The following is a 20,026-nucleotide window of genomic DNA, read 5'->3' as shown; positions in this document are numbered from 1 at the left end:
TGATGAGGCCTAATAGTCGTTTTGAGCTGCAACCACCCACAAAAACCACACACATGGCATTTTACTCAAAACTCTACTTTAACCACTACTTTGTGATGCAAAACTGGTGGAATTTTGGGTACTTTCTGTAAAATTGAAATCTTGATGGGGGTTTTCCAACATTCTAGTTGATTGTTAGCAAATTATCAGTATACTGAACAAGAGCAAAGAAGGGTTTGCTAATAAACACCTGCTTCTGTGGTAAGATAGGATGCCAGTCTATATCTGAATATTTTCACTTGGAGGAAGCTACCTTCATTGAGAGAACAGATTCTCCTTTTGAAAAATGCAGTTGAGTAAGAGGTATTTACATGAGACCTATAGTTGTAAAAGAAAGATTTTAGAAGCTTCTTGTCTTTGCCACAGTTTACAGTGTTGACACAGTATTCATATTCAATACTTTCTAACTTGTAGATCCCCTTGTAAAAAAGATTTGAAAAGAAAAGCCAATCAATTTGCATTGTAGGACAAAATGCAATTCTCCCTAAGAACTCTCTGTGGAGGGAGAACTGTTAGGGGAACTGATCTCTGATGAGATACTGCGGCCCCATTCTGGAAGACAGGTAGCAAGTGGGAAGAGCACTTTGTGTGTTTGCCTAAGTCAGGAGATCTTTGTTTATTCTGGAGCTGAGTCCTTAGGCTAATTACTTTACCTAAGTCTCCATTTCTTTTTCTTTTTCTTTTTTTTGAAAATAATCTCTGTACCCAACATGGGGCTTGAACTCATGACCCTGAGATTGAGTCGCATGCTCTACTGCTTGAGCCAGCCAGGCACCCCTCTAAGTTTCAGTTTCCTGTCTTTATAATTAAAGTATCACTCTTGCTGTGTGCTTTGGTGGATACAGCATATTGTCTCAGGAGTCCTTTGTTACATCCTGTGTTATATAAAGATGACTTTTATTGCCATAAAATTTACATCTTCTATCAAGCACATATTTTTTAGAATCTGTAAAAACATTATTTTAGCAAAACCCAACTCTACTTTTAGAAGCACGTAGTTCTGCCCCTTTTGTATGTAGTAGTTTTGAAGGAGTAAATTTCCATCAGTGCAGCCCAGAAGCCAGCCTTAAAATAACTGTCAGAAACTTTCAGGCTATTTCTCATTAATATATTGTCATGCTCAGGAGGACAGAGAAATCTAAAATTGAGTTTTTAACAGGTTAATTCCTTAGTTTACTGTGAAGATCTTGATGATTTCCCACCAGCACATAAGTAAAGCTTTGTTTAGTTTGCCTCACTGCATAGACTGTGTTGCTGGTTAGCTTCCAGAAATAAAGCATGCTTGTTTTATAATTTATGTTAGGAAATATTTAAACAGGATGAAAGAACAGTTTTTATAAGACCCAACTCAAGGAATCCATTTTCAGAAAGTACAACCAAATAAAAAAAACTGGCTGAGTGAAGAACAATGAATAAGGATCATGAACTTGGAAACAAACCAATTAAGTTGAATGAAATTTGTAAAGAATGAAATAAAAGAAGTTGCATTTTGTATGTGTGTGGGGTGACTAGAACAGAGTTCTAAGAAAAATTTTATGGGATGGAATATCATTTAAAGCTTTAGGATCCAGCAAAGAGTAGAATCTTCATTTGTAGGGGGTGGGGGGAAAGAAGGTTTATCACCACGGTTTTATATACAGAAGCAGCAAAGGTCAAGATACTGTAAATGTTAGAAAAGTGTAATGGAATTTCTCAGACCCTTTGACTTAACAAATGGTTTAGTTAAGAAAATTGGCAAAATCTTGAAATTTGGATTGGGGCTATAGCAGACTTTTACATTGAAGGCCAAAAAGACTTTCTTGTGTATTAGCACTGTATTACCACATTTGTTACTCAGCCTGATAACACCAGACAACTTTGAAGGTGACTTGGACCTCCATCATTGAAATGGAAGTGTTGAAAAAGCAACATCTGGAGAAAGGTGAAATCACAATTACACATCAAAGGACATATAAGTTTTAACTTCAGATTTTATGTTTCAATTATACTAGCTTTGTGTTCACGCCCAAACTCCAAGGGTAGGATCTACCACATAGAGGGTGGAGTGGCATTCCAATTCCATTTATTTTCTGCTGAAGCTGGCACATTGAATGAAGATTTATATCTTAAGTGACAGGATTCAGACGAAACACGACAAACCTGTAAAATCTGCAACGTGGACGTGTCAATGCAGAACCTTCCGATGAACTGGATGGGACCAGGAAGACAAACCACACACACTGTCACGTTGTGCTAGGCAGCATGACAGATCAAAGAGAATCCCAAGGAAGAGCAAGTCCTTGCTGGCTGCAGTGCATGTAGTAGGGGGTTCAGCACAGACTGCTGTTTGGTTTACGGATTCAAGTGTGCATCTATCTTGGGCCTGCCTTTTTATGGAAAAATTTTGTGGAGATACACTGCACTGACTGGAAAATTATTCACTTGTTTTTTAATCAAATTTATCAAGTGGAAGCATTGGTCATGAAACTAGTCATTTCACTGGACTTTAATCCTGACCTAGTTGCCGACATTGGGTGGTAATTATTCTTATTTACCAAAGCATAGAGAGAATCTGTGTTAAAAGAGCAACCCAGGCAGGCACTGCCTTGAGGAGGGAACAAGTTTTACCACCTTAGGAGAGATGAATTAGTTTTGTGAAACATCTCTGCCTGTTTTGCTGAAGGACTCCAACCACTGGACATGAATGGAAGCGTGCGGCAACTTTGTACTGCAGACAGCAAGTTAAAGCCCCCCCCCCCCCCCCCCCCCCCATGCCCAGGAAAGCTCAGGAGTCAGGGGCCTCAGCAGAGCACACTCCTGACTTTACCACTGTGTGCCATGGTGCTCCTGACAGCCTGGTTGGCTGTCACTCATCTAGAAGAATGAATGAACCTCATATTAAGTGCTCCTTGCTGTTGGTTCAAGTAGATCTCCTCAGAGTTCTCACTAATCAGGTAAGCATCTTCTGAATTAATCTGGTGACCAAACCAGTTGTACTTTAAATTGGTCCCAAAGAAAATATGTAATTGGAATAGCTGTTAAGACACAAAGAAATGCCAAAATGAAAGCCACCAGTCTGCCACTGTATTCTGCATCATTAAATATTTATTTTTATATATGCATTTACAAACTTGACTCATTTCAGAACTCTGCTTTCAGTACATTTTTAAACTTTTTTTTTTTTGCAGAGAGATTCTCTTGTAAAATGAGATCCATGTACAAAACTAGGCGACAGATATAAAAGTTTCCTTTCATACTTTTCACCCATCAAGGAAAGAAATCACGTGACAAGGAAATAAAACCAAAACGTGGCTCTTTCATGAGAATAACATGTCAGTGTTCAACTAGGAGTTCTAATGGGATAGATGATATTTCCTCTTTATATGGATGTATATACTTTAATACTTCTTAGCTACTATAGCATGTTGGTTCAGATGAAGAAGAAAATCTACTGTTTGGACTAGATAATTTAGACACCATCAATTATTCATTTCTTTATAATGTGACACCAAAATTCACCTGGGAGATGACATTGATTGGCCAGCAGTGTGCATTTTTTCCAAACGTTGCATCAAAAGTTCCTTTTAAAAAACTCATTAACTTCACAAGCTAAAGTCTGAGCTTCTAATTTAGCTCTCTTATTTAAAGAAATAGTTTAAATGATCAGTTCAGAAGCTTAAAATTATCTTTGAAACTAAAGTTGCTTTTCTCAAAATGAATGCTGACTTGGAGCACTGTCACTATGAGACAGAGGCACTAATGCCACGAGCAACGAGAAACAGTATCACCACAGGATAATTACATGGTACAAAATGCCCAGGGGCCTGAAACTCACTATTAATATGATTTTGGCAGCAGCATCATTTGATATTTAACCATTTATTACATAGTATTAACACACCAGCTTCAAAGATGTGCACTCCCTTTAGGACACTCAGGAGTTACAAATTTATTGTGATTGCATAATTCGTATTGCACAGTTTTATAAAAAACATAAATACTGGCTATTCTAGTTTTAAATACAAAATACATGTCATATAGTTTAAATCTATAATCTGGTTCAAGTGCAAATCAGGTGCTTTCTTTAGTCCTTCCAAAAAAGGCATTTTTAATATTTTTGGCACAAATGAAATTTCATCATGCCAACAATTCTAATTACAATACATATATCCAAACCTTTAGAGTAGCAATCATATACATACAGTATAAAACTGATTATTTACAAATGTACTAAGCATTACTGTAATCTTTGTGGGTGAATCAGAACTAATTAGCCATACCCACACTAATGATCATTAAAAAAGGTAAATAAGATTCCTTAATTTCATTTGCTTATGCTGGTTGCTGTGGGTTGACATTCATATGAGGAGGATGTCCTAGAAGACCAATTCTTTGTTTCTGCTTCCTTTGTTCTGTCATCTGGAAAGTTAAAAAGTTTCATCATTAGACCCAGACACTTCCTGTACGTCAGATCATATACTGAACCATAGATTTACCTCTGTGGTTATGGTTTATACTGAAACCCACTTTCTACAAATAGTGTACCGTCACTAAACACACAGAACTTCAAAAGGGACATCTTCCTAGGCAGAATGGGGAATTCTGTGACCTAGTCATGCAATGTGGCATTCAGAACTGTTGCTATTTGTTCATAAGGAAACAAAAAACGGTAAAAGCACAGGATTCTTGATTGTTTATCAAATCCGTTTCCAAATGATTGAAAGCTTCATTGGAAATTGGTGGCTTTGTATGGTGGTGTCAGCACACCAAACTATCAAGAGAAGCAGTGTGTTGAGAATTCTAGGTTTGGCAGGATTAGATCCATGAGTTTCAAGGGTTCCTGATTCCATTACTCAATGATGCCAGAGTAAACCTGGTTTGAGAGAAAAAAATTATATAGTTCACTTTGGAAAATGAATGTCCTCACATCTCACTGAGATTCAGAGTGACTAAATGCCATAAACAGTGCTCTGGCACTCATTGGGGTCTACTCTTTGCCACCCACAGACCCAGGACTGCTTAAGGTCATGAACGACCTTTCCTAACACGGGTCAAATGAAAAAGTGCTTTCAAAACGCCAAACAAGAGGTTGTTACTATTCATTTGGCTGCTGAACTAAATCACGTCTCATATTGATGGGCAGCTAGCTCTGTTCCAGGTAGTTTAGGGCACATTTAGTTCTCTGCATTAACATTTTTCTTAACCCGGCGCGTCCTGGCTCTGGATTTGATATTGGGCATTTACAAGGAGTATTTGCAAAAAGTAGCTTTTTATAAAGAATTGAACTAGGATATTCCAGCTAGCCTCTAAAGTTTCTCTAGATGAATGACAAATCTTTTAAGTGTTATATATTCCACTACACAGATTCAGCTGAGGAAAGAGAACCTGATTTTGACACATGGGATAAATTCACAATTAGATTACAATATAATCAGTATGCAATAATCTTACTGTCTGATACTTCACAGTATGATCCCTTAGATCCTCCCCCTCTCCCCCAAGGGAAGGGGACGGACACACACACACACACACACACACTTTGACTCTCCTACTCCTTCCCCTTGGCAGTTAACCCAGAGAGGGAATCCAATGTTAACAATCTCAAGCATTCTAATGGATTTAGGAATCTTGGTGGCCTCAAGCCCTATTGATGGCTACTTTATTTAAATATTTGCTTAAAGTTACTGAGGACTTTCAACCGTGAAAGTTGGCTATTACAACTTTTTCTGTGATTTTTCTATAAATTACTTGCATTTGAGATGTTTGCATATGTGTTCATACCTGTGGGTTAAATCAGCTTTTCTTTTCAATCTGTTGGTTATTCAGTCATGCTCTTAAATATAAAAGCCTCTACAACTGTATTTCCTATAACAGACGAGTCTTAAGCTGATGGGCACACCACCCTTCCCACTTCTGTCTACAACTATCACTTGACACCTCATTGCTGGTCCTATTCTAACTTTCTAGGTTTGCCTTCCTAAGATAATGATCACATGGCCCACCCTCCCTCTTAAACCTTAAAACTCCCTACTGGTTGTAGGTTAGTGGCCAAATTATTTACTCAGGCAGTCCTATTCCCGGTAATTTCAAGTACCTAGTATATACCTATCTAATTTTGTTTTCTGTTTCCGTAGAATACTGGTTCTTTAACTTTGGCAGGAGCCAGAATCACACAGAAGGTTTGTTAAGACACAGATCAAAGGGCCCACAAACAGAGTTTCTGATTCAGTAGGCCTAGGGTAGGACCCATGAATCTGCACTTCTCACAAGTAACAAGTGACGGTTATGTTGTTGGTCTGGGACCACACTGATGCTTCAGAAGAACTTTCCACTGGTTATCTCGGAAAGTGGCCAAAGATCACTTTAGGTGTATTTTCATATTCTTGAACATCCCCAAAAATTATTTTGGGTCCATATATCATCATTTTTCTCAAAGAAGGTTAAGATCCTAGAAAAGATTCTCTACAGTTGAGTACACAGTAGGCACACAAATTTATCTGAATTCTGTTTTGATCAACCATGGCCTTTTAAACAGAATATCTTTTAAGTGACTAATAAATGAGAAGAGGGTAACTGCTAAAGGATTTAGCCCTTGTGACAGTGGGCATAATCCAATGACGACGATAAAGAAACAAAACAAAGGTGTCAATCTGGCCTGTAAAAAACCAAGCTCAACACTGCTAGCCAGTTAAGTTTCCCTGGCCCATTAGTGCATATTCTCACATAACTTTTGGCTTTATGAGCTCAGTTCTACCTACCTACCTACATAATTCACACATAAACTGTTCGTGTGTGTGTATAATAATCTTTAAAGCATATTATCTGTTGTTGTTCCCTTTATCAAAGCAAATGGAAGTAATGACCAAAGTGAAACATTCATATTCTTGGAGTATCCTCTCTGGATATTTGAAGCAAAACTGACTCAATAAAAATATCCATCAGATTCTGACCTAAGGTAACCATATACACAAGGTGAATACTGAAAAATCTATTTGGGATAGCGTGAAAGATCTCATTGTGATAGATATGTTTAAAATTCTGAAGATTCCCATTTAGCGGAGGATAAACATTTGAAAGAGCCGCCTTCTTCATATCTATATGAATATAAAAACTAGCTTGAATTTTAGCATTCCTTCTTTTGACTCAGTCTAAACAAGAGGCAAAGAATATTGCAGTTTTACAAATCAGATGCAGCCAAACATCGGAAAGATCTTTCCTGAAAACACTAACTGGCCTCAACAACAGAAGGCTGGCAAGGGACTGACTGCTCACCAACAGCACGTGGATGCCACGATCTGGTTTCTAACACATCTCCTGAGTCCGAAAAACTGCTTTCCTGTCTTGGACCTGTCAAGGTCTCGGATACTCAGAGTCTAAATAGCCAGGAAACTCTAAAATCAGCCATGCTTCTAACAATGAGCCTAAAACACCGAGTAAAAAACAAAAAAAACCGCAACGCAAGTCTCAGATGCATCTTGTTTCCCACTCTACACTGTTAGGTGTAGGAAGAGAACAGGTTGTATGCATCTTTCTAACCCCAGAACCTAGGGCGCCACCTCGCAATTCTATTTCCTAAATGGTGTTTCAAAGAATGGACTGAATTAATCAGAACACAGTGCCATTCCTGGAGCATGCCATGCGCCTTCATGCCTTTGCTCATGCTGCTTCCTTTCCCAGGAGGACCCCGACTACGTTCCTCTGTTAGCACAAAAGTCACCTACTGGTAAGACAGGAGAATCTGGAGGCTCAAGTCCTTCCTTACTCTGAGCCTCAGACAGGACTCAATGGCACTTCTCTGTGCTCCCTCAAGCTGTATTCATGTCTTGGGTGGGTCATTCCACTTTTTACGCGGTATCATTCTGTCCAGTCTATTTCTTTGTCTGTCTTGCTAGATTATAGGACCCCCTAGAGGGCAGTTGCTTTCGTGGTTCCAGAACAGTGTAAGGAACAGAGGCACTGAGTAAACTTTAATATTCCGTTTTCTAACTGTAGGCAGTTATACTCCTCTTTTGTTATTTTCCCTTCCTTAAGCAATTAATATTCACCAGATAACCCTCTGGCATGAAAAGTGCCAAACACGGTAACATGCTAATGTGATCTGAGTTTTCAAGCACTTTTTGTATTCCTAATAACAACAAATAAGGGTCATTGTCCCATACGAAGCCAGTCACATTTTCAACAAAGTGAAGCCTTCTCTCGATACTTGCTCTTTTGCATTATGAAGAAAACATGCCAAAAAAAAAAAAAAAAAAAGTAGCTTCTTACATCAGTTCTCCTCCTTGGAATAAAAATGTAAGAGAATCACATTTAGTATTCAGAACCTCTTGGGAGGGAAGCTTCAAAATGAGACGCATCATTAAAGTAATACTTAGAATAGCAATTCTAATCAACTGCTCTTGGCAAGAGTAGGATAAGTGACACGGCCAACCAGGTTTTCACTTCTATCCTTCACAAGAACTTTTTCTCCTCAAATTGGTATTTTAAGAAAAAAATCACCAAAGAGGTCAACAGCAGTATAGATTAAAACCAAAGACATTCACATTTAAACTATCATTGCTCCATTATGCCGCTTTTTGGACCAGAAGATCAAAAAAAATATCTCAGTGATGAAGCAATTTTTGTGTTTTCCAGCACTTTTACCAGTGAATGGTATTCTTTCATAGCCATTTTGAAAAGTTATCTATCACAGAGTTTCTTGCTCATTAATCATTCGTTGGACTTTATTTTTTAATTCAAAAAAATTGCTTCCCTCAGAGGGCAGGAATTCTTACAATTGCCATTTAAGAACCAACCACTCTCTAACATCTCTGCATGATTTTTTATGCAGAACAATTTAAAAAATCTTTGATTGCTATTTCACCAAATTTAATAAAATTCAAAATTTCTAAGTTGATTCTTAAATGGCTTAAAGGTTTGTTAGAAGTTACATAATCAAAAGAAAATGCTGACTAACTCCTTTTGAAAGAAACACATTTCCCCAATAAAAGTAGCTGTGCTGAATTTTTCCTGGGCACCTTTTTAAAACCTAAGCAGATCAATGCTCATAAAGGCACTGGAGAATACATTACTGGTTTCCTCATACCTCTTTTTAGGTTATAATGTCTTCCAAGAAAAAACAGTTTATATTCATTCACAGGGGAAGGGCTCTCTGAGGGGTGGGTCCAACTGCCAACTTTAAAACAGAAAATATAAAAAGGGCCAAAACCAAGCAGTTTAAACCATACTGGCTTTAATGTTGCTTAATGAACCCGAGTCCATATGCAATCAAGTTCCACATATCTTGTTTAAGCTAAAATGTAGGTTTAATAGAAACAATTCTACCTCGGCTTTTAAACATGCCAAGTTTCTGCTATGCACAGCTGTGTGAAATGGCAACGCCAAGAAGTTTAAGTGTGTGATGCAGTTTCTGAAACTTTAAAGGTTTTTTTTTTTTTTTTTTTTTTAAGAGTAAGAATCTAAACAACCTGAAAGGCAGACAGGGTACAGTGACAAAACAAATGAAAACAAAAATATATGTGGCATACAAAAATCAAACCCAGACGGGAGGATCAGGAGTTCCAGCCTTGGCAGTGTCCTAGAGAGCCAGAGAGGCCTCCTACGAGCCTCCTGTGTGCCTCACTACCCTCCTGCGTACAAGGAGGGGAGAGGTGACAGGACAGCCATGGTCCTGGGTGCCCTCCTTCACCTCCGACACCTCCTGCTAATTCCTCGGCCCACCCCACACCTGTGACAGGAGCTCGACAGTTCCTTTATTTAAGTCTGTATTAGATCGATTTCTCTAAGGTTTTTATTTACAACAGTTGATTTAACTAAGGTTCTCGCAGCCACAGGTCTCGCAAAAGGGGGACAGGAACTAGAGCAAGCACTGCTGGATGTGTTAACAAGTTCGCCTCACTCTTGAGGGGGGCAAACAGGAGCAGGGGGAGCACGTTTGCTACAGCCAGTGTGGTTCTCTACAGTATTTGTCAAGTGTGTCACAGGATGGGGAGAAAGCTTGTGACATAGGAAGCAAGGGAATCGAGTTAGATCTTCCTGGTTTTACTCCTCTAGGTTATTCATTTTAGGTGGCTACCACGCTCAGTGCTAGAGACAGCTTTCACAACCAAGCCGTTCTGTGGCCATTTGTCTTTTTTATTCACATCTTAACACAGGCCAAAGAAAAGAACTTTGAGGACAAATGGTGTCTGGGGGCATAGTTCGGAATAATTTAGTTGGAAAAGAAATACATTTCCAAGTAGAATTGTTAAAAGTTCTCTGCAAACCAAGTCCAAGAAGAGTTTATTTCAGACGGGGTGTTCACTGGTTGTATGCCTAAGGGTTGAAAATCACCTGTGGGTAGATGTTGCAACTTGGCTCCAGGGAAGCCTTGCCTGATCACTACTGCTGTGCAAAATTTATCATCTTGTCCGTGGAGTTGATTAAAAAGCTTTAAAAAACCCTTACAGGATGCTGACCTGTTCCCACGTCTGTACTGGATTATCCCAGTCAGCTTCAGCACAGCACCTGCTCACCACCCAGGTGCAAGTCCCTGACCCACAGCTGCAGCCCATCAGTGGATAACCACTGGGTAACAGTGTGAGTGTTCATTTTAAGGGGGTCAGAAGGAGGAACAAAGTACACAGGCTTTGGAACAAATCTCCCCCTCCTCCCACTTCCTTAAAGGGACCAGTGTTTACCTTATGGATGGATGGGGAGCAGGATGGAGTAGTGCTTCTGTAGACTGTTAAGCTCTGTAGGGAGCAGGGATGGGTCCATATTGTCTGTGGTTTTATCCTTAGCACCTGGCATAATGCCTGCACTGTGGTAGTCACTCAATAAGGACTTGGCCAAAAAAGGAACCAGAAGGAGCTCTACCACGACTATGGTTTATCCCAGCATGCTGAATCTAAATATCTTGGGTGAAGAGTTGATAGATTTGAAGACTAGAAAGCAAAACTAGAAACAGCTTTTAGTCTGTCAGTAAGTGAAGTAAAAAGAGTATGGCTTTGCAGGTTATGTTTTCTGTACAGCACTTCCCTGAAGTCGTTTGCATTTTCCCATTTTCTGGTTTTGTTTTTCACGTTAAAACCTTGCACTAGCAGCACTGGAAACAGTGTCAGGGGCTCATCCTGAGAAAGGGCAGTGAAGGGGTGTGGAAAGGAAATGGGGAGACCAGGTGAGTTTCTTCTCCGTGGCCCGGATCCCTCTTCTACATCCACATGGTGGAAACGTCAGCACTTTAACCTGAGCACTACTGACGACTTCGCCTCGTCAAATCTGGTGTGTCTGGTAGTGAGTGGGGGTAGTGAGTGTCTGGCACACACGCGCATGTGTGTTTGCGGGCAGATGGGGTTTCTTTTCTTTACCTGATCCTTTAATTCTGACAGCTGGCCGGAAAGGTTAGTGACAAGCTTCATGGTGGACTCCAGCTTCTCCTGCAGGTTCCTCAGCTCATTCTGCTCCCCTTCAGAGTCACTGCTGACCAGGGACATGGCTCTCATCCTGGGGAACCAGTCAAGGTTTCTTTCCTAGAATCCACATTAAAAAAAAAAGTCATTTCCAAGAGTACAGACGAGAAAGGCGATGCTACCACGCCGTCTTGTCTCTGGGCTGTCTTTCATTAGGCTCTCTGTTCCAGGACTAATGTGCTGTGCATGTTACAACACCATTCAGTTAATACCTTTTTAATTGATTATCATTGAATCCTCAGTTCTTAGCAGTCCCTTTAGAACTAAATGCAGGGGAGAAGGTAGGTTTCCGAACAGCTTCCCCAATCTGTAAATAGGAGTGTAGCCACTGCGTGACCTGGCTAACGAGTGGTGGGTTTTAAAACTGTGGTAAAATATATAGAACATAAAAATTTCCATTTAAGTCACTTCTATCTGTACAGTTCAATGGCATTAAGTGCATTCACAGTGTTGTGTAACCGTCGTCACCCTCTACACTTCGGGAATTTCATCTTCCCCATGTGAATCTCCAGCCCCATTAAACACTCTCTCACCCCTGCCAACCACCATTCTGTTTGCCGTCTCTATGAATGTGACTGCTCTAGATACCTCACACTGTGCCGTGTATTTTTAAAAGCATTATACTTGGAAAATGATTTGCAAACACTCCGAAAGTGGAATGAATTTTGAGATCCCAAGTGTTCTGGCATTTACCGGATATGCGTATGTGCACATTTGCTTGGTAGGGAATTGTCAGGAGGCCGAAAATGGGGAAGGGGCTTCTTGTTCACTTCCCCTGTGAGCTTACGGAAATTACTCTTCTATTCTTGTTTCCTTTTCCTCCCAGCTTGACGTCATTGACAGGTGCCATTAGTTGGTATAAGAAAGGCCCATTCAGTCTCCTCTCCTGTCCATCTCCATCCTTTCTTTTGACATCTACAGCTTACACCTGAAAACAGTTTTTCTCACTGCTGGTTAACAAGTGGGCCAAGACTCCTCCTCCCACCTCTCTTCCTTCTGCCCACATAGGCCTTTCTCCTAAAAAGTATGCATCATAGATAAGTTCTGTACAGAGAGGCAGGAATGAATAGTAAAAGCTTAATCAGCACAAGATAAGGGTTGAGAAAATTGACTCAGTTCCATAACTATCTGGTGTCATTTCTGACTGGGACCATTTTGTACTTATCAAGATAAATTGTAATTGACATTCTAACACAAACCTTGCCATCCCCTCACCCCCTACCAACACACACACACACACACACACACACACACACACACACACACACACACAATTTGTTATTGCTGCTTTGTATACACCAGAGGTCAGCAGAATTTTTCTGTATAGTATTTTCTGATAGTAAATATCTTTGGCTCTGTGGACCATATGGTCTCTGTCACAGTTACTCTGCTGTTGTAGCCTGAAAACAGCCACAGGCAATACATAAATGAATGAGTATAGCTGTATTCCAATAAAACTTTATTTGCGAGTGTTGGTGGCAGCAGACTGGGTTTGGCCCATAGGCTGGAGTTTACCAACCTCTGGCATATACAGAAGGCATCAGCGTACTTAGACAAAATTCCACGAGACATGTCTAAGTATCAAACAGCAACCAAGACAACTTAGCAATATTGAAGTCAAGTAAGAACGAGTTGAAAAATATTACAAAGAAGGCATACCACACTGGTAACATGGCATCACATGTCTTTGAAAATGTTTGCTTAAACATCTGGGGAGTCTGGTAAGTAGGAACTCACTAGCCCTTCAGCATCATGAGTGCAGGAACTACCTTAGTATAGTGACCAAAACATCGTAGACACTTGATAAATACTTGTGGAAGGGAGGAACGATAGACCCTCTCTGTTGCCTACATGGGCCCTCATAGCAAATGCTTTAATGGTGAGCCTCAGTGGCTGAGAAAGATTGCTGAGGAGAAAATGATCTCTACCTTACTGTACCAAACACCCTGTGATCAGCACGTCACTCACATGCAACAACATCAACCTGTGTTCATCTTCATCAGTCTCCCCCCACAGTGTTATGGGCAAAAAGACCATTCCATAAAATATTCCAAAGATGACCAGCCTAAAAATCTGAGCTGTTTCTATGTCTATAATCAGTTTTCTGTGTGTGTCTAGAGCAAAGATGAGGAGAACAGATATGTGAAAACATTTAAGCTTGGCATTGCCACTGAAAGGCAGCTAAGGTAACCTGTCACTGATTATATTCACTGCTCTGGTGTCTTTCAGACACGGCACACCTTCCTACTGAAGAAACATCCCATGTTCAGTGTCCAACTCTACATGAGGAATGAACCTAAGTGTTCAGAAAAGGGCACACATAAGACACAGTGGCTGGTGCTTACTTACTGCCACTAGGGTGAACGAGCCTGTGGAGGGAGGAGAAGGTGTGGGCTGGGTTGATGAAACTGTGAGCCCAAATCACTAATGCAGTAAGATCACACACGTACAAGGCCAGCCCAGCTATGAGACGCCCCACGGACCCACAGTGACTGCTATAAATTTTCACACACTGATCTCCTCCCAGGAGAACAAGCTGAAGAGGAAAGATCCAACGTTCTGCTTACACTGTCAGACTCAGAGGTGCATATTGGACACACCGTCCATTGGGACATGACAGAATGTCATGCCAAGAAGGAGTTCAGAGATCACTAACACCATTGCTGTGTCTATAATGCAGCAAGCTGAGCCCTGAAAGAGAAAGTAACTTGTCCTTGGGAGCAAGGGACTTAACAAATTCCCTGTATTTCAAAGGGGACCCTGAAAATTATCTGGTGTTGATGAACTGTATACTGCTAATATTTAGTGTATTTTGAGGTGAAGTATTTGCTAGTTCTTTGGATTAAAATAAAAAGTTAAAGCATTATTTTAGTTCTCTGGAAGGACATGTTTTAAAAACAACATATTCAACCTATATTGAGTGGTCACTTATGTGCATGGTGCTGAGGGTAGAGCAGTGAGCCACATATACATGGTCACCGCCTCCTGGACCTCGTTAAAGTGGAAATGGCTTTCATACCTGAGTATGAGATAGGCTTTCTGCCATCACAGCACTTGCTATTTAATGAGCGTGGACATACACATTACAAAAGAAGAATGGGATAAAGCAGGCTATGCTCTGTCGAATGAGTGGCAGAGAGTAGGGCCAAAGTCAGAACTGACCAGCAGTGATGATGATTGGTTGGAATTCTCTTGGGCGAAGGCATGGACCTGAAGGGTCAGTGCTTGGCCGAACTAAATGCAAACATGAGGGCATTCTCAACAAAGTGGAGCTGGCCCAGGGAGGAAACCAGTTTGGATGGAAGTGGGGGCAGCTCAGACTGCAGAATACGTGATCGAGGTGTAGGACAGACCAATGCACGTAACAGGAGTAACTCGGGGCACGGAAAGAGGGCCTGGGTCAGGGGGCGGCCAAGGGAAGGAGAAGCAAAGAGGTGACCTGGAGCCCCCGTGAGCCCGCCTGCCCAGATGCGGGGAGAGGGACACGCACACACTACTTTAGCAGGTGGCAGAACTCACCTGTAGCTACTTCACTACTGACCTGCAAATTAATGTTCAACTGTGTAAACTGGTTAGAGTGTGCATCACAAGTCTGACTTGCAAATTTTTCCTATGTTCATTTGCTTAGCAAGCCGCCCACAGAATAGACAACACACATTTCCAACACACATTAATGAAGTCTTCCAAAGAATACAGAAAATCGATGCAAGAGTCTGCACACAGATTAAAGTTTAAGCAACAGTTTCTTGCTGTATTCCAACAGCAAGTGACCAAATGACTACAGATTAAAAGAAATTTTCCATTGTAGGTTCCCACCGTCTTTGGCAGATTTGATTCCTGGACTCCCACAGAAGGATTTCAGAGAAGTCTTTGAACAAATTGCAAGAGGCACAAACTTCACCTAACAACTGTTTACTGAACATGTGTCACTTCTGTGCCTGGCATAGGGCTGAGTGCTGAGGGTCTGAAGCAAGACAGGTCCCTGCCCCCAAGGTGCTGTAGTGCACAGCCTGCAGTCACGGGGCAGGTCTTAGGGCATGGTTCTTCACTTGTGAGGGACTCCAGAGCTGTGAGTGCCTAATGAGAACCTGCTGATCAAGTGAACGGGGCCGACCAGTATCAGGATGGCTGCTACTGGCATCTGTGCAACTTGTCTCCATGGTGAAGAAGATGATGGACTCAGATCCTCTTTGTTTTTGCTCTATTTGTGCTTCTGTACATGAGATACCGGTAACCCTGTAGCATGAAGGCCTTTCCCAAGGAGTACATAAAGCCACAGACAGAAAAGAATGCATCTTTCTTAGAATGTCCGTATCATTCAATGATGAATTATGGAAAAGACTTTTATATTGAACTCAAAATTTGCCCTGCGACATAACATGAAATTAAATCAAAATTTCAAAATAAAATCTAAGATTTTAAAGAAGTGTCATATTTGCTGCCTAAGGCCACTTTGGGCCATGTGCCCTGATCCCAGGGATAAACCTTCATTCTGCATCTCAGGAGAATCCTTCATTGTAGAGCTAGGACAAGGATTTCCTGGTCTAGATAGTGACTGGTTACCTACCACCTTACAGGCTCTCCCTCGATGCCTTCCTCCAACTCTACTATCTAACAATGAAGTCTAACGTGGGGGAATCCCACTAAAATCCTAAACCAGAGGAAACAAGGTCGACTGCAGAAATTCAGGTACTCCGGATGGCATGTATTATTAGCTTTTCTGCACTGACGTACGTAAATCCCCAATTCTGAGGTTCTAGGTATTGCCAGGAATTTAATTAAAACATTACCCTGAGCTGTTAAGTCAAATCTCAAATTACCAAGGAGTACCTAGTGGCTAAAATTAGCAATTCTAGCCAAACTATTCTCTCAACTTCCATTTGCTTGGGTGCCCTGCACAGGAGGATATGCTGGGACGCAGGGTAAGGTTGCTCTCGGACACGCTCCCCCTCTGTAGACGATCTGAATCTCTGATGGAAAATGTTGAGGCTACCCCAATAACTAGTGGAGGGGCCAAGAGCACACCTGAATCCAGTTACTTTGTATTGAGCTCACACCTTCATACAAAATGCCACGCTTGCTTGCATGCTACAGGACTTCAGTGAAGCCTGTCACGCAGGGCTCTCCAGCTAGTCAGAGTCTGAAGGTCTCAAAATGTTTGCAGAATGCTACCTTTATCTGTAGTAAAGATCAGAAATATGTCTCAGTGTCCTGGCTTCTGCGTTTTTAAAGAAAATCATCTTCAACTGCAGCATTTTGTTTATACATGAATTCAGTGTGTGTGTGTGTGTGTGTGTGTGTGTGTGTGTGTGTGTGTGCGTGCGCATGCACACGCAGGAAGGTGGGGCTGGGGGAGGCTGTTGGTTCACTGAGCGTCTGTCAGCAGCATCTGTCACTCTGGGTCTGAAACATCCCTCCGTGCTTCCCTCGCTTTCCTTGCTGCTGGCATCTCACATACCAATGTCATTAGGCACTGTCTGCCCCGGTCCTTCTACAATCCAGCCCGTGCAGTTCCCGTCACAGCAAGTGCTTCCTCTGTCAGAGCAGACAAACTGACTGAAGCCACAGCCGGAAGCACGCTGACCACAAGTGCTAAAGTTCTGGTTAGTTCTTTTCTAGGTAAAGTTGGAAAAGTCCCTGCAAAGGCAAACATTGAAGTTTTAGACACGGGGGCGGTACTGACCTCTTGAAATGTCCTTGACTGGAAAGAGGGAGGGTGTGTGTGAGTGAGAGACACAGAGACAGAGAGGAGGAGGAGAGGAAGTTGGATTGTATGATGCAAATGCTAATCATTCTGAGAAGAGTTTTTTTTTTTTCCTTCTTCCCAGGTTCAACTGAAGAGGCTGTTCTAAGAAAGACTACTGAGGTAATCAGTCACCTTCCTCAGAGAAAGTCTGCTCAGGTAGTCTTGTTTAGTTTACCACGTAAACAATGGAACATTTACTGTTGAATCCTTTATTCTTTTATAGCCTGACGGGAGACTTGACATTTTTTGGTGGGGGCATGATGGAGAAAGAGACCTGGGGCTTCTCTTTCCTTCATAGTCCCCTCTGAGGAGATCAAAGAAGGTAAACACTGTCCTTTCGATCAGACGGCAAGTGTGTTTCTACTTAGCTTACCAAGCAGGAGGACACACCAGGGTTTCCCAGAATGCCTAGGGACACCGGGGATGAGAGCGCAGAGGAGGCAGGGGAGGACTGAAGATCATCCTTTAACTTTCCAAAAGCAGGAATATAGGACACTTAATAAACCTTAAATCACTTGCCCCTTTTGTAGGGAGGGGTGATTATTTTTTACTGAACAGGACTAAAATAATCTGTAGAGCTCACTTTTTTAAAATCACAGCAAAAAATAGAACCCCAAATCTGTTGCTTTCGGTGAACAACGGTGATAATGATCTCTATGCTCAATGACTCTAAAAGCTATTTATAGCAATGATTATACATTCAGAAAAAACTAAACTAAAAAATGGATCCCAGGTATGGACATGGTAAAAAGATCACGGGGTTGGGGAGAGGGAGGGATGAATAAACAGGGGGAGCACAGAGGGTTTTTAGAGCAGTGAAGCTATTCTGTTTGCTGCTGTAATGGTGGATACATGGCATTATACATGTGTCAAAACCTATAGAAAGTACAACACCAAGGGTGAATCCTAATGTAAATTCTGGTCTGTAGCTAATAATAATGTGTCATCTTGGTTCATCAATGGAAACAAACATACCACAGTAATGCAACATGTTAATAACAGGGGAAACTGGGTGGGAGTGAGGCAGGGAGGGGGGAGTGTACAGGAACTCTGTGTTTTCTGCTCTGTTTGTATGTAAACCTAAAAGTGCTATAAAAAATAAAGTCTATTAAAAACAATAGATCCCACACCTGGAATTTGTTGGCCAGTCCCAAATTCAAGGATCCACACTTCCCTCTGTTCCCAAAGTACAGTGAACTCAAACCACTTACAGTATCCCTGCATTTCACAGGTGTGTTTCTACAACAGCCTGTGACATGAGTTTGTCATCAGGAAGAGTCATAGCCTGAATCAAGAGCTCAGGACTTGAAGTCACAGTGCCGCAGTGTGTTATAGACAGTGCACCAGTGAATGGGTTGGTTAACCAACCTGGGTCTCCGTTTCTGTGTTTTGAGAAAGAGATCATGGGCTACCCCCACAGAGTTACCGTGTAAGGATCAAATGGGTGTGACAAAGTGTCCCATAAGCTGGAAAGCATTATGCAAAAGTATTCTAAATCGGTGTCATCAGCCTAAGGTCTCAAAGCTAGTGTGGAGTCAACCCTGCAATCCACATTTTGACTCCAGGTGTAGTGACTCCCTGTCAGGTTCCTTCCTTTCTACGGCATTCCATTTTAGAGATACAGAATTTCTCTTTTGGCAACACAGCCATGTGAAGGTTACCCACACGACTCCCAACTTTAGGTGTCAGAGTGGTTCTGTTCTTGAGCTCTGAATGACATTACCAAAGCAGGCCACATTATATAATCTTCAGCTGGGCTGGAGTGACCACTTACCCTTCCCAGACTCGGTTAATAGTTGTTCTTGGATGATACAGTGTAACAAAGACAGGTCCTCGCCAGCATAGAGAACCGCACCCATTTCTGATGAAATCCCTAAGAAAAGCCAGCTGCAGAATCACTGGTTTAAGTCATTGTAGACCCTCAGGTGAAGCGATTTCTGGGCCCCCACTGAGACTCTGAGAAAGCAATGCTTGCCACTCCAAGTGAGGAAGCCAGGGGCCACACAGAAGAGAAAGGTGGGGCTGGCAGACGGTGTCAGACAAGGCATGGCTGACCCACTGGAGGTTCCTAATAGAGAACACTTAGGGTAACCTGCCCCCGGTCAAGCTGGTTCATGACCCTTTGCCCCGGCAGCTTCCCCAGCATTTTCAGTTAGCTATGAAATCTAGCAGAACATTCCCAGAGGTTATGTATGGGATTTTAGCGATTTTTATTGTTTTTTTCCTGTATTCTTTTCTGGATTCCATGACTTTCTCCATAAGTCTACTTAAACAGCTTTCCAAATTTCTTTGCTGTTGTTTCAGGAAAAAATACTTGGGATTTTTGAATATATATACACATACATATACACTCATAAACCTCACTATTGTAAGGTTGTTGTATTTAAGCTGCTTTGTATACAACAATGTTCCATTGAACAGTGTTAGTCATCCTATAGGTCTACATGTTGTCAAACTCTTGCCTGAAATGGTTTTCCTTAAGGTCAGCCCTGCCTAGATAGACTCCCAGAAAAGAGAAAAATGTCATCTCCCTCACCATTGATACGACTCCAGTGAGAGCTGAGGGGCAAGTCACTGGCACTGTTACTGACATGGGAGTGGCTTGGAGGAAATGTGCCACAGAGCTCCAGCTCTTAAGAGTGAAAGAGATCACCAGCTGTGTGCAGGCTCTCTAAATTCCTCAGTCCTTTCCAAATCCCTCATTTTACTGACCTGACCCAGGCACCCTGACCCCAAAGATTTACCGGCTTGTTCACACAGGCGTCCTCTCTCCCTCCTGACACCCTCATCCCTGCTCTAGACAGAGACCCTCTTT

The 20,026-nt window shown here is 41.7% G+C and overlaps 1 protein-coding gene across 3 annotated transcripts in view; it reads right to left on the bottom strand.

Annotated features, from left to right (window-relative positions):
* Positions 1-3,105: 3,105 nt before the first annotated feature.
* The window catches only part of ITPR1 (inositol 1,4,5-trisphosphate receptor type 1), a 331,898-nt gene continuing 314,977 nt past the window's right edge, over positions 3,106-20,026 (bottom strand). For all 3 annotated transcript variants that reach the window (XM_049640899.1, XM_049640900.1, XM_049640901.1), the window contains 2 exons: positions 11,364-11,525; positions 3,106-4,437 (listed from right to left, as the gene is read on the bottom strand). In XM_049640899.1, the coding sequence (XP_049496856.1) occupies positions 4,351-4,437; positions 11,364-11,525 (249 nt within the window). In that variant the 3' untranslated portion in view covers positions 3,106-4,350. The remainder of the gene's footprint in view (positions 4,438-11,363; positions 11,526-20,026) is intronic.

This window comes from Panthera uncia, chromosome A2, assembly GCF_023721935.1.
Source record: "Panthera uncia isolate 11264 chromosome A2, Puncia_PCG_1.0, whole genome shotgun sequence".
NCBI lineage: Eukaryota > Metazoa > Chordata > Mammalia > Carnivora > Felidae > Panthera > Panthera uncia.
Note: the sequence above shows the minus strand (reverse complement) of the source record. Positions and strands in the feature narration are given on the sequence as shown.